We start from the raw sequence: 15780 nt of genomic DNA on the forward strand, positions 1-15780 counted from the left end.
TAACTGTAAATGTAAGCATTCATACATACTATATAAACCTTATAAACATCCCGTAAGGTCATTCAATAGTATCTAGGACAATTCCTACTACAACTACATGAAATTTGAATTTTTTTTTTGTTGATATCCAAAAATAAAATAAAAAATAAATCACATTTGCACCAAAACCAAACACTGGCTATCAAAATGACTGATAGGTTAAGTAACAAGCCAGCAAGATTAACAAAATAATGCTGCTATCCAACAAAAGTTTCAGATATCTTGCAGACTAACAGTTTTGAATAAATATTATAGTCATTACAAATTCACTTGTCACAATCCCTCGTTACAGAAACTGTAAAACCATAAACTATAAAGGTTCATGCGCTAGCAACCTAAATGTGTGCTGAAGTTAGTCTTGAACTATGCAACGATTCCCATAATGACTGAAGTAAAAACAAAAATAAAACAGAAAGAAGTGAGCTAACGTATAAGCATGACATGTGGCCTAAAAGTGTGAACTTGCTTGGCTATTTATGTGAGACCACAATTCCCGAAAATGCCCTCACAAAAAGTGTGTGTTATGAGCAATCTGAATTTATGAACAATAAAAGTCTATGTAGGACAACACATTCAATATTTCTCATTTCTATCATTCTCTTCTTTCTGACAACAACGTTCTTTCCAACAGCTGGTTTAAGGACTGTCACACAGCATCTGATTTTACAGCAATAAAATCTATTAACAACCATCATGCAAAGCTGTGACACTCTTACAAACCTACAGAAAATGGCGTAGGTTGGAAAGCCCTACAAGGGTACTAAGCCAAAACCCTTCAGGACACAGATGCCCCCATTAAGTCACACACACACACCAACACAAGAATTTTTTCTTTTTCTTTTTTTTAGAAATCCTCATTAACAGGCCCCAATAGTGTCTGAACAGTAATGATTTAGATCGTAATACTTTATATGTTACATTTCTTTATGTTTGTTAATGCATTATTTAACGCAAAGCAAAATGAACAATTTGGCAATTTTTACAGCATTTATTCTAGGTTAATGTTAAATATTTATCATTCATAATTAATTATAAAACATTAATGTTAATTTACACAACTTGAAATCTTAACACAATATATGTAATAAAATAACATTAACCAAGATTAATAAATGTTGCAAATATTTTTCATTGTTAGTTCATGATACTTACTGCATTAACTAATGTTAACTTCACTGGAAAACCTTTGAGGGCCCCCATATTGGTAAGATATTTTCACAGGTATTTCTGAATTAATTATGACCACGCTTGTTGTCAAACTTTTTTATTAACAGAAACTAGGAGTGTTGATACAGAATCGCAAAATAAATGGTTTAATTCAAGATTCTGATTCTGTATGTTTTTCATTAAAAATAATAGTTGTTGTGTGGGAATCTAGATTTTCTTTGTGTTTTATTGTTTATTTTTTAACCAATGTCAGGGTTATGTTTAATTTCATTGTGTTTTGGTTTCGTTTTCCCGGATCCTGATTGCCTGTGCTCTCGTTCTTTGCTAGTTTCCATGGTTCCTGATTAAGTTGCGCACCTGTTTCTAGTTTTGTTAATTATCTATTTCTGTGTATATAAGCCCTTGTTTCCTTGGAAATCTCCAAATATTCTGAATAAAGACTTTTGTTGTGCGCAGCCACACCATTTACAACCATTTTTATTAAGTTCATTGTGTGCATTGTTGTAAAACATTACCTCTTTAGCTTACACTGACAATATTTTCTCTGTGATTCATATATATAAATATATAGGCTATATATCTGTTAGGGGTGTTGCATGCAAGTCTCTGAGACTCTGACACCTGAAAATAGAGAAGAGTCGACCCTTTGTGGCAGATGCATTTTTGTCTATCTTCCTTTCAGGTTCTATCAGTGAGTGTTTGAGTTTTGTAATGAGTGACAGGTTGTTGCCATGGTGCATTAGCAAACACTATGAAAGGTGTTGATGTAATGCATCTTTAATGCATAATGTTTATCCAAAGTGTTGTTGCCCAGAGATAAGACGCACTCCAATATTTGGGGGTTGGAGTAGCCTATTTGTGTGTACATGTGTGTGGGTTTTATCTCACAATACACCCACCAAAACATTAACATACATGCACCACAGAGAAAGAAATATGGATGTGAGATTATCTGCCAAAATGCTTTTCTGAGACTATCTCTCTATACTTCTATCCTATTAGCAGTTGTCTCGCTAAAATTAAACCCTGACCATCCACAACAATATACATGACTCAGAGAGCTTGTCAAAGAGAGGATTTGTGCTTGCATGCTCACATTTATGAAAATGCTATCATGTGGAAGAGGGTTTGTGTTGTGAGTGTGTATGTGTATCGTATAAGTTTGTGTTTCTGTGTATAAGTGTGTCCCAAAAATGAAACAAAAATGTGTATATTGTGTAACAAGGTTAGTATGCATGTGTGTGAGCTCATGTGTAACGTAATTGTGTGGGCTGACAGCAGAAAGAAGTAGGAGGTGAGAGAGAGAGAGAGAGAGAGAGAGAGAGAGAGAGAGAGAGAGAGAGAGAGAGAGAGAGAGAGAGAGAGAGGGGGGATGGCTTCATCATAACATTATCTCGCTCTTCTACAGGAGAGAATGATCACAGGTTACATCTAGTGCATGTAGGTGTTTGCATGTGAAGAGGAGTGTGTGGATCACACGCCACCTCACATGCTGCAAAAAGTAACAAAAACAGACCAAACTGAATCACATTGTGAGTGGGCCTGTGCTGCCTTTCTAAACTACAGTGCATCCTGTTGGAGAACACAGCATGGATCTGTTAACTTCTTCTGATGCATGTGATCTGTGCCTTGCTATCAGTGGAACTGAACAATAGATCCCACTGCACGGTTCAGCTGGTTAACTCAGTCACACCTTTGCCATTTTTACTAGGGATTCACCAATATTAAAACTATAGACGCTTAGCAACGGACAACCAATTGCATACTTATTTGCGTGCTTTGTACAGTCACGGAAACACTGCACATTGTACATAAGCAGTAAGTTCAGCATTTGAGAGGAAAAAGTAAAATGCTGACAGAAAACACAACAATTTGAGTAAAGAAGAGACCGTTTCCATGTCAATATAATGCCACATACGTTTGCAAAAGAAAATAAAGTGCTGCAAAAGAAAAATAAAGTATAGAGCAAAAAAAGAGTTGTTTTGCAAACAAAAATAAAGAATAGCAAAATAAAAAATAAAGTAGTGAAAAAATAAAGATATAATTAATTGCAAAAAAATCAAATGACAGTTGTAAAAAAAAGCTTTGCAGCACGATAAAAAGTGTCTTTACTGTCACTTTTGATCTCTTGCTGAATAAAATAATTTCTTTAAAAACAAATCTAACTAATCCCAAAACATTTTAATGCTACAAATTTAGGTATCAACAACATAATGTACAGTATGATTGATTTTGAGATTTGATAAATATTAATTTTGACAATGTTATTAAAATATTAGTGATTTTAAAGATAAACTTATACAATTACATATACACACACACTACTGTGCATTTAAAACAGGTATTAAAACTGTGGGCTTTCACTTTCAGTTGGGTTGGAATTTACAGAAAACTCCTTCTTGAAATGATGACTCTAATCACAACAAACAACAAGCATCTTCTTCCCTAAAAAACAGAGCTCAAGGCCACAAATACATAAAACAAAAATGTACACACATGGTTTTATTAGCAGTGGAAAATACTCAACACCACTTGTGAAACTCTGTGAGGCTTTCTTCATGTAAAATGGTGGAGAGAGAGAGAGAGAGAGTGTGTGTATGTTTGTGAGGGCAACATGTCCCAGCTTGAAATATCTTGAATCAGTCAAAAAAAAAAAAAAAAAAAAAAAACCTACAACACATAACTTCTGAGGAATCCAGAGCTATGGGGAGAAATGGGAGCTGAAATCATCTGTGGCACAGTCAGACACAGAACACCTGAACGAGTCCTAACACACACTACTACTGAGGTCACAAATCTTGGGGCCCTTTGAAACATATCTGAAATATCTATAAGGATGCAGAATGACAGTAAACAACATCTTGTGCTAACTTCACCGTTACTAATGGTAAGGATGACTTCATCTTTGTGAGCTGTGACACCATAAACAGCTAAAATGATTTACTGTTAGTCACTAAATAACACTCTTTACATTCCAAATATCATAATGGACTGAAAGTATAATTTCCTGCATTAAAGTACTTCAGAAGAGCTTCCAAGAATGCTAGGAATTTGCCATTTCCACGGTCTACCCTTTCCTGTTTCCTATTTTAGCTGCTCTCCTGCCTCCGAGCTGAGGGGAGTGCGGAGGAATTCAAGGGGAACGGAAGCAGATCTCCCACTCAGTGAACATTCCCAACTGTCATCTTGGCTTTTCCCGCAGCCGTTCATGACTAGTGCTGACCAAATCTTTCCAGTGAATGAACTGTTCTCCATACATTGACTCGTTCACAGTTTATTTTGAAGCACTGTAAGGGAGCAAATCATTGATGGGACCTAGTACTAAATGAGTCATTGGCTGCATCTGAAATTCCATACTCTCTTGAGTAGGTAATAAGTAATTAGTTCATGACCGCTAAAAAAGTATGTTCTATATCAGAGGCCTTCAATCCTGCTCCTGGAGGGCCACTGTCCTGCAGAGTTTAGTTCCAACCTGCTTCAGCACACCTGCCTTTGAATATTCAAGCGATTCTGAAGAGCTTGATGAGCTGATTCAGGTGTGTTTGATTAGGGTTGGAACTAAACTTGGCAGGACAGTGGCCCTCCAGGAGCAGGATTGAAGACCTCTGTTCTATATAGTATGAATGTAGTATGAATGTAATCTGGATATACTACATTCGCCATGTTGTCATTATCATGTGACCTACCAGCGTCAGTTGCGTCGCTTCACTGCCAGTCACAAATCCTCTCCTGTGGCCTCATGGGATAGTACAGTGTCCACCGTATGCACACTTCAGAATCTCACCGAAACAAGTAGGCTAGGTCATCTGGGTACTTTTTGCCTACTCTTTTAGGAGTACTGTAAATTTGTACATAGCCTACTACTGTAGTCACATACAGTTTTTCACCTACTATATAGTAATAATAATAATAATTCATTACATTTATATAGCACTTTTCTCTGCACTTAAAGTGCTTTACGTAGAAGGGGGAAATCTCCTCAACCACCACCAATGTCCAGCATCCACCTGGATATAGTAGGAAAGTATGCGATTTCAGATGCAGCCTTACCGAGACTCAAAGAGGCTCTTAACTAGACAGCTGAACTGGCAATTAATGTCGTAAGGGCACTATTGAAACTACATTTATTTAGACTATGGTCTGTGAAAAGACTGTGGTCTTTTTCTATGATCAGATAAAAAATCATGCCCAGTAGTAAATATTATTTAATATTATTTAATATTTATTTAAAATAAATAAATAAAGATATATTTATGTAATTGTCATACGTGGGGAAAAGTGATGATGCTTAAAGTCGCAATGAAACAGAGGTAGTGATAGATCTTTTCTTCCGTATTGTGATATAGTAGGCCTACATAGTGTAATGGACATGTAGGATGGAGACTTGGTTCTATGCATCAGTTGTTGGTTGCATTGTAAAATGTGTGTTGCATTTAAAAATGGAGGATTTGATTGGATCATTGAATCGTTGTCTCATGGGAGTGACAGATTGTCCCGCCGTCACGCTAGCAAACAGGTCAACAGAGAATTGGGAGGGAGGCCCATGAATAATAAAAATAATAATGATGTGCACAGAGAAATATCTTTTACTAAATACAGTGAGCAATATTCAATAAAAATAAATAGATTTTGATTTCGAGGTGACTTTAACAAATTGGTTAAGTGAAAGATTCACCACACAAAGAAACACAGTGATGTACCGTACAGAAATACCTGAGTGAATCATTTTTCTTAAGAGATTCAAAAGATTCGACTCAATGAGATCCCTACGTCATACGCCTCTGGATCTGGATGCATGACTAAATCATCATAACAAGCAGTAGTAGACATAAAAGCATCAAATCAAAGCATTCTCTTTTTTTAATTCAGGACATTTTTATAGGAAGCTCAAGTGTCTCCTCACGAGTGTGTCCTCAATGACAACTTCAATAGGTTGAAAGTTAATTATTTACGCTATACAATAGTAAACAAAAGAACTAGCCTAATCCCTGCAGATCCAATGACCATCAGCCTTCAGAGTTCTGGTTTCAAAACATAACCCACAAATGCATTCGTTTTCATTTCATAGGCACTGGTGTGCACTTATCTCCAAACATGGAAATGAAATCTTCAGTCATAAGTGTAAGGGGATTTCCATAGTAATCAGAATGTGGACAAGCTGGTCATAGGAAGTATAGCTATATGGTCAGTCCCGCGCGACAATAACAACATCCTCTACTTTCATCCCACAGATCCTCAAAGCTATTTTCTGGGCGTTTGTAATGCATCTGGATTCTGGACACAACTGAAGTGGCCCACATCTTTATCCCGGCCCAGGACACTGTCCTGTCCGCAACAACATACTCGTCTGTAACATTGTATGCATGCTGATGGAGACGTTTCATCTGCTTTCATCTGAGTAATATGTGTATAATTAAAGTTTTTAACAGCCAACATATAATGGGTCAAAATGCGACAAGACATATTGGGCAACATTCCCATTTGAAACTATATTCTCAAGAGCATCTGACTGAGCAGGCGCGCGCGCACAGCGTGCTAAACACAAATAAAGCATCACTTCACTTTACCTGCTTCAACCGTATCCGTTAGGTCGTAATTTGTTGCTGTCCGAGGGAATTCTTTCAGTTTTCTTGAGCTGAGGTTCATAAATCCAGAGTTCGCCGCATCCTCCAGAGCTCTCTCCAAGCCCCGGCTGAGAGGCAGGTTCGTGTTGGAGCCCAGTCCGCTCAGGTTCGTCTGTAATGCGGCAGAAGTCAGCTGGGAATGAGGACGGGGCTCCGGTCCCAGCGTCGCCATATTCGCCCCGTCGGGAAAAAAAAAAGCTTGTGGAAAGGCTCTGCGATCGCTATATCCTAAAGAAAATGTGCTGGTCTCAACATGCAGTGGGTGAATTTCCTCCTAGTGCGCTGTCTGACTGTCCATAACGCGTCTGCGCAGTTTGTTTATGGAACTGAGCTCGTGCCAATAACGTGTTTACTGGCCTTTGCTACAGCACCATCTGCTGTACGTTCACAAATAGCGATGGTTACTAGTACTTTACTAGATGGAGATTCTTATAAAATATTAAACCGCTTAACCTATTGAAATTCATGATTTTTAAACACTATGAAATATTATTAAATAGGCCTACACATGCATGCTCTCTATTTTCCCACAGTGTAATATATATATATATATATATATATATATATATATATATATATATATATATATATATATATATATATATATATATGTAGCCTATATTCTAAGTATACTGTAACTCATATAGAAAAAAATATTAGTGGACAGTAAAATGAGAGTGTTATAATATGCACTGTTATATTGTAATATTATACATTATAATATAATTTTATTATGCAGGACACACTATATCAATAATTGTTTAGATGCTTCAGATTACAAAATATAAATATGGTCATAAATGGTAGGCTACTCAGAGAAATAAATAGGTTCACATTTTTATGAGTAGACCAGATTTAAGGAGAACATTCTGAAAGTGTTTGTACAAGTGAGTCTGTATAATGAACTCCAAAAATATTTAATTTATTATAATTTATGTTTAATGTGAAAAATATACAATATGCCTGACTTCATGCAAGTGTACTAAGGCTAATGACTGACTTTACAAGAACACATATAAAGGAAATTTTAGGTAACACTTTATTTTAGTGTCCTTGTTACACTCAGTAACTCAGTACTTAAATGTATAATTACAATGAAAAATAAAGTGTAAACAAATAAAAAAAAAATGAAAAAATTAAACAGGCAAAACATTAGACACAAAACATATTAAGAACATTTAATCAATCATATTCTAATTTTCCCCATTAGATTAGTCATCTAATCAAGCTGTTCTGCTTCTCTAAGGAAATAGTACACTGGCTTATAATGTATTTACAGACCAAGGAAGTGAAACTGAGACGAATCAGATCATATCATAAACGAAAGCAACAACTTTTCTCCTATTTTCACGAACAAAATATGGTGAGTTTTACTGGTTTTTATCTCTTTGTTAGATCACATATCACATAGAACTGTTTACTCTAAGCTGTCGGTCAGAATCATTGAGAAACATGCTTGCTCCAATACAAATTACAGTCAAACTTGTGCAGTTTTGATAGTTCAGCCAAAATTTCAAATGAATGTAATTTACTGACCTTCGTGTCATTCCAAACCTGTATGACTTTCTTTCTTCTGAGGAAAACAAGAAGATATATATATATATATATATATATATATATATATATATATATATATATATATATATATATATATGTATATATTTCTGTCCATAAAATGAAAGTCAATGGGGTCCAGTGCTGTTTCAGACCACATTGACTTTCACTGTATGGACAAAAACAGTTAAAATACTTTTCTGAATATCCCTAATAAGTTGGGAACAACATAAGGATGTGTGGTTGATGATAAAACATTTTTTTAGGTGAGTCGTAATTTCTCTTAGCACAGTACTTAGACAGAATGATGTTAAAAAAGAAAACTAGGCCATTTAATCAAAAATATTTCCCATTTCCCTGGTAGTGTCATGTCCTCTCTCTTCCTCCAGGCAAATGCTGGTAGTAGCAGCAGCAGTATGGTTAGAAAGCTGCACTTTGTTAACTGGTTAGTGAATTCTGATTTAAATGAGAATCCCTCTGACAGCACTGATGATGATATCGATGAAGGTGGACTGAAGATGTGCGATGAACGGGATTCAGACCGGCTCGACCCTGAGGAACAGTACCATCTACCCCGGAGCAGCCCTGTCATATCCCGCAAGAGACATAACACAGAGACAGAAAAAACGTCTGATCTGTCTTTGACACCTCCAATATGGGAATTATCCATCTCTCCAATGACGAAATCCAACGATTCAAGTGCACATAGATTCAGTCGCTCAGAGAAAGAGAGAGACCTTGATCTCAATGATTCACCCAATGGCTCTTCAGGACAGACACAGTTCCTCGCAGGTAATCATGGGCATGGAATTTCACGTGTCTCTCAGGACACTCAGCTTCACAGTCAGTCTTTAGTGTCTGGACGATTACATGATGATTTCCAGTCAAAGACTAAAAGAAGAGCCTGCTCTGACATTCTACCAGCATCCAGGCAGAGGAGCTCAGACCAAGCTAAGAAATGTGGATCATGTGTTGATGTACACGCCACTGAAGACATCTACAGATTGGACCAGGTAGGTATGCTGTAAAAAATTATTCAATGAATTTAATTTAAATGGGACCATGCCCCTTTTTTACAAGATGTAGCTACTATAAGTCTCTTCTGTGAAGTTTCATCTCAAAATACCCCACAAATAATTTATGACACCATGGTGTAAATGCCCATTTTCGAGTGGAAGGAAAAATATACTGTTTTTGTCTCAAACCGGTTCCACGGAGGGCCTAGTGTATGCAGGTTTTCTCTTTTACCTTGAACCAAACTGATTGAGTAGGTCACTAATTGGTTAAGATCTCCCCTCACCTGGTAGTCTAGGTCTTAATTGGGCACTAATTGAAGGGAAAGACCAAAAACCTGCATACACTAGGCCCTCCGTGGAACCGGTTTGAGAACTCTGCAAATGCTGCTCCCCACCCTGCTTTCTAGAAGAGGGCGGAGCCTGTACAGCTCATGCCTCGGACTCTGCCAAAAACTAAAACATACCGGTATGTTTGGTTTTGATTATTAGCATCTTTATCGCAGTCACGCTCACGTGACATTTCAGTTCTTTATCATCATGAAAGTTTACTATCTGCCTGCGTTTTAAAGCCATATCAGTTTAAACTACTGATAATTGGTTTTCTGAGCGCACACATCTAAAGCACGGGCACAGAAAGCTGTTAAACTAAGTTCTCTTTCACGTCTTATTGCGCTTAAAATGTCAAATACTTGTGTGTATTTGACATTTTAAGCGGTTATGTCAAAAACACACAAAGTTCACTGAGGGCGGGGTCTATGCTAATAGAGCAGAATCCCTCAGCAATAGTGGGCGGGGCCTAAGCATAGCATGCTAGAATCAGTCTATGGCTAGAATCTGCAAATGCTTATTCTGAGACACTGCTTTTGATTTATGGGGATACAAATTTAAGAGTGGGTGGATTTTTACCATTATAGGGTGGTTGTGTACACACATTTATGTTCAAACACCATGTAATAGTGAATTTTGCATAATAGGTCATCAATCATTTTTGCAAGCCATTTTTAAGATTATACTGTTCATTTACTTAGTCCTTAATAATAAAAATGTTTTATTGGTAACATAATATGTAAAGTCATTCAAAAACTTCCTGAACATTTGCATCTTCAGAGCCTATAGCATGTATTTTATTGTTGTTTGTTTGTCTGCAGGAAAATGCTCATTTTGTAGTTGTGGATATGGTGCTGGAAGTTCTGGAGGCTGTGAAATGGGTTGTGTGTCTGCAGCAGTTAAAAAACACACATCCACATCAAGACAGATGTGAAACACACAATTCTTCAAAAACAGACTCGATCTCTTCCTTTGACAGCGGGTTTGAGGGTAAGATCGGATTGTGTTGCAACAAAATCCTGTGTCATCCGCATGTGATGTGGTCCTGACAAAGATCAGATAATGCTGACCTGGTCTCTTTAAAACAGCTGGTCATCAGTACTGAATTCTGCAGGCTGTATTTTGCTGAAATAAGTGTTTACTTCACAATTATAAGTAACATTTTACAATAATGTTCAAACGTTAACATTAATGAATGCATTAGGTGTCATTTAACTAACAATGAAGAATATTTTCACAGCATTTATTCATTTAGTGACATAAAATATACTGTTTTATAGTTAAATAATGTTAACTGGTGCTATAGTCTCTCGTAATACTCTCACTTTCACAACACAACTGGTCTTGTGTCTCAGTTATTGACTGTAGTGGAAATCACCGCAGAAGACTCCATTTTAGTAGGTCTTTTACCATAAAACTATATTTACTGTGTGCTGTTGCCCTGTTTGGCTGATTATTTAGTACATTGTACTATTATTCTAAGCGGAAGCTTTAAGATAATACAAAGGTAAAATTATTAAATAATTTAAACTCAAATCAATATTTCATGTCATGTAATAAGCAGGATAATGTACAATCAGCCAATCATTATCGCAAAACTCAGTTTAAATAAATAAATTACTATATGAAGAAATTAACATTAATCAAGATTAATAAATGCTGTGCAAACATCATTTTGTGTTATTTAATTGTAGCTATTACATAATGTTGAAGTATAAAACTCTATTGTAAACCGCTAGCCAGTTACAAATAAATTGTTTCTATATAATCATAATGCAAAAGCATGTCACCCCACCATGCAGATTGTTTAATAGTTAAAAAAATAAATAAATATATATATATATATATTCTGAAGCAAATTTAAATAATAAAAAAAAATTCTATTTGTTTCTCTGTCAGATGACAGCGCCTCCCAACTGTCTTCAAACAGATACTCCCTGGCTTCATTTCAGAGGTACTGAATTCTACATGCACAAGTTCATGTAATCATGTTTGCATTTTTTTATGCACAAGTTCCAGACATAATTGTTTTATTCCCAGTTGTCTCCAGAGCTATAGAATGCAGTGGTCTGCTGAAGATTTAGCCCACCATTTGGTGTCAGAGTTCAGGAAGCAGTGGTTCCCCTCTGAGCTACTGCAAAACCCTGTCAACCTCAACTCTGCTCTGCAGGAAGTGAGAATGGTTATGCATAAACAACACACAAATTCATGCACTGAGAACACGCAGGTGCAGCCACACACACACAAACACCCACACGACCACCCACCCACCTACCCACCCACCCACCTACCTCTCTTTCTATTCCACATACTGTACACACATATAACTGTTTTAAGGACGGACATATATTTTTCACCAGAATTAATTGATCAATTCTAACTGCTTTTTTTTTTTCTGCAGGTCGCTTTGGCAGAGGACAGGATCAGTCTAACTGAAGAGATCAAGCAGAAGACCAGAATGAGAGGAACATTAACCTGGGCTCCACCCAGATTTCAAATCATCCTCTGTGTCCAGCCAACACAAAGGTGAGCAAGACCACCATATACACATTAACAGAGTTTCTACAATTATTCAGACACTTTAAAGGGATAGTTCACCCAAAATTAAAATTCGGTCATCCTCGAGTTGTTCCAAACCTGTATGAATTTCTATTTTGTGCTGAACACAAAAGAAGATATTTGGAAGAATATGGGTATTCAAACAGTTAATGGGCCCCATTGACTTATGGAGAAAAAAAATACTATGGAAGTATGGGGGCCAATCAACTGTTTGGTTACCAACGTTCTTCAAAATATCTTCTTTTGTGTTCAGCAGAAAAAATAAATTCATACAGCTTTGGAACAACTTGAAGGTAAGTAAATTATGACAGAATTTTCATTTTTGGATGAACTATTCCTTTAACTGCAACAAATATTTTGTAGTAAGGCTCAAGTACATCTTTCTATGTAGTTTCATAGTTACTTCTATTGTCTTTGAAATATGATAGCATTTATGGTCAACTAGAATTTGATGTCATTTCTATTGAAACTTGATTGTCATGAATTTAAATATATTTGTAATTGATGAAGTTAGTACATTTAAAATACTGTAAATGTAATGAACAACACACATACAGTTAAAATAAAATCAAGTACTTTACATGTGATTTAGTTATTTAAATTGTTACAAAGTACACTTATTTAAAAGTGTGAAACAGTCATGAAAGTGTAAGCTACTCTATTTTAGTACAATTAAGTGGTCTTTCACTCTTATTATATTATCTGCAACTTAATAAAAATACACTTTTAAGATTTGAAGTAGACTACAAGTGCACATTCAATAGAATTAAGCGCATTTCTTTTTCACAAGGGTGTTCATATAAATATGTTTTCAGACGCAGTGATGTCATCACTTCCCAGTACTTCCTGTGTGCAGGTTGTGGTACTGAAGTCGAGCCCAGTGAGTAATGAAGCTGCTCTTAATATGATCCAAAACTTTTAGTCCTGTGACATTAAACCTGGAATATTCCTCTCTCCCAAGGGTATATGAAGAAACTGCGCTATTGTGACTACCTGGGAAGATACTTTTGTGATGGCTGCCACGGTGGTTTGGAATCAGTGATTCCAGGTCGGGTTCTGAATAACTGGGATTTTGCACGGTATCCGGTCTGCAATTTTTCAAAACAGTTACTGGACTCTATATGGCAGCAACCGCTTTTCAGACTTACAAGTGTGGCCAAAAATCTGTACAGCCAGGCCAAAGAGCTACAGCGTTTCAGAGTGAGTGTTTCATTCTGCCCTGTTTTTGTAGAGTATCTGTATGTCTTTTGCCGGGGTGATATCAGGTCAATCAGGTTGCATCCTATGTTCTCTCATTTACTTTAGGAACTACAGGAGCAACTAATATCCATCAAAAAGCTTCTGAGTACATGCAGACTATCAGCTGGGTGATTTGTCTCTTCTCTAGCACTCTTGTTTCTGGCCAGTTTCGGTATAGAGAATTCATTATGGACATTCTTGGCAGTGCATGCCATAAACAATCAGGATATGATGTTTCTTTAAGAAAGCTGGGTATGTAGTGAGTATGTTTTTCTTTGTTGACCCCTGTTTCTCTAACCAGAGTCCTTGAAGAGTTTGAACAACTTCCTGCTCACCTGATGCAGGAACTCCACCTCTTTTCCATGGATGAACTCATCAGGGTGAAAAAGGGTCAGCTCTGTACCATTGCAAAAGCCTTGCTGCAGTCTGCAGTTGCTCACACAGACCTTTGTGAGGTTTGTCCAGCTATTATTTAGATGCCTACAAAGTCAATTCATGTAAATGTGTTCATGCGTGATTATAGGATTCTATGATCACAGTCGTGGTCTAACATTGTTTAAACAACGTATCTGTGGAACACTATACAGAAAAAAAAAAAGTTTTAGAATGAACAATGTAGATCAATACGCACTTACTGTTATGTACTATCTTTGTATAAATCTCAACAGTCACCATCTCTCTTACAATCTTCAGCTGTGTCAGGCCAAAGGTTTTATCTGTGAGTTCTGTCATGGGAAAGAAGTGCTTTTCCCTTTTCAGAGAGACACCTGCACACGCTGCCAAGGTCAGACATCAATATACTAAAAGCATTGCCAACACTCTGTTCTCAAAATAACTCAAAACAATGTTTCTGTCCAACTTGGGTTAATATGCTTTAGCAGTCAGTGTAAGAAGAGAACTCAATAATACAAGCTGTATAAGGCCATTCCTGCATTTCATGAAATGACAGTTGCCTTGTACCTTGGATTTTTTTTTTAGATTGCAGAGCCTGTTTCCACATCTCGTGTTTCCGTGATGAATCGTGTCCCAAATGTGCCAGACTCCAGAAACGAAAGAAAATCCAGGAAAGGATCAGTTTATGAAATCCACATGTCCCTTGCTGCATTTTAAAGTTGCATGCAACAATTTTCAGGTCTTCAGAGTTCTTGAACTGTTCAAAATGCCTACTTGAAAAACTACTGATATCATTGTGTAAATGACATATGAATGGCTTTTTCATATCTGTGCTGTTGATGTTTTACATTAAGTAACAAGCATTACACAGAGACCACCTCTGATCATATTTTTTATGGTTACACAGAATCAGGATTAATGCATGTGTCAGAAAATGTGATCACTTGCATTTAAAAACACACAGCTGAAATTTGGACATTAAAATGAATCTTTGCACATTTATTTTTCTTCCCTGACAAGATACAAAATGTTCTCACTCAACACCCCTTCAGTTGATAATTTAGTCAAATTTCAATCTACAATTGGTTATTGTATATTTAAATGCATTCTGTGTTGAATATATATATATATATTTTTACATTTTTAAATAAAATTGCTCACTTGCGAATGCTGATTTGACACTGTTGTTTTCTTGGCAAACAAGCACACTAACTTTTTTATAAAGCTTTACTTGGGCCAAATTGATTGCCAAAATTACTGCTCAACTGTGGAGCAGTCATCATTTTTTGAAAGACTGATTGATATGTTCTTTTCACAAAACGTATTTAATGTGTAAATATTGAAATAGTTTAGGTTTATTTAAATCGTTGTCAGTTTTAAACATGTACTAATTCATATTATTAAGGCTAATATTAACTGAATGAATATTTCTCAGTTTTATATATGTTTAAGATTTAAAGTCTGGATAAATGGTAAACAATACTCTATAGACATTTAATTTGATTTTGATTTGATTTTCCTTTATTTGTCCTCGAGAGGAAATTTGTTTCCACCATAGGTGCGTACATAATACAAATACAAACACACATAACATAGTAACAACAAAAAAAAAAAAAAAAAAAAAAAAAGAGCGAGCATAGGCTACCTGACACATCAATGGCCAATACCTATGAATTTAGAGCTCGTGTAGATACAGGAACAAAACTCTTACTAAACTTGGCCTTTCTACACATCGGTAACCTATACCTACGGCCAGAAGGCAGAAGGATAAAATATTTATGAAGTGGGTGTTCTGAATCATTTAAGATTTTTTGTGCCTTTCGCAATATTAGTGTTGATACAATATCCGATAGAGAAGGGGT

The 15780-nt window shown here is 36.2% G+C and overlaps 2 protein-coding genes across 11 annotated transcripts in view; one reads left to right on the forward strand and one right to left on the reverse strand.

The window, feature by feature from the left end:
* lrch1 (leucine-rich repeats and calponin homology (CH) domain containing 1) overlaps window positions 1–7159 on the reverse strand; it is a 45144-nt gene extending 37985 nt beyond the window's left edge. For 7 of the 8 annotated variants that reach the window (XM_079881391.1, XM_079881393.1, XM_079881394.1 and 4 more), the window contains exon 1: window positions 6774–7158. In XM_079881391.1, coding sequence (XP_079737517.1) covers window positions 6774–7002 — 229 coding nt within the window. In that variant the 5' untranslated portion in view covers window positions 7003–7158. Of the gene's footprint in view, window positions 1–6773 lie in introns of all 8 variants that reach the window. The other variant, XM_079881388.1, reaches the window with a different exon arrangement.
* Window positions 7160–8132: 973 nt separating this feature from the next.
* On the forward strand, window positions 8133–15096 carry rubcnl (rubicon like autophagy enhancer). 3 transcript variants are annotated; one of them, XR_013822420.1, is made up of 12 exons: window positions 8133–8193; window positions 8774–9397; window positions 10549–10717; window positions 11627–11681; window positions 11768–11900; window positions 12129–12253; window positions 13102–13166; window positions 13248–13486; window positions 13592–13653; window positions 13827–13980; window positions 14194–14309; window positions 14504–15096. XR_013822420.1 is itself a non-coding variant. In XM_079882503.1 (12 exons), exons 1-12 carry the CDS (start codon window positions 8191–8193, stop codon window positions 14605–14607), a joined length of 1824 nt encoding a protein of 607 aa, XP_079738629.1. In that variant the 5' UTR covers window positions 8133–8190; the 3' UTR covers window positions 14608–15096. The 3 variants fall into 3 exon arrangements, 1 of the variants encoding a protein (XP_079738629.1); XR_013822421.1 differs by having other exon boundaries at window positions 13592–13697; window positions 14504–15084; XM_079882503.1 differs by having other exon boundaries at window positions 14219–14309.
* Window positions 15097–15780: the final 684 nt, after the last annotated feature.

This window comes from Squalius cephalus (genome assembly GCF_949319135.1).
Source record: "Squalius cephalus genome assembly, chromosome: 9".
NCBI lineage: Eukaryota > Metazoa > Chordata > Actinopteri > Cypriniformes > Leuciscidae > Squalius > Squalius cephalus.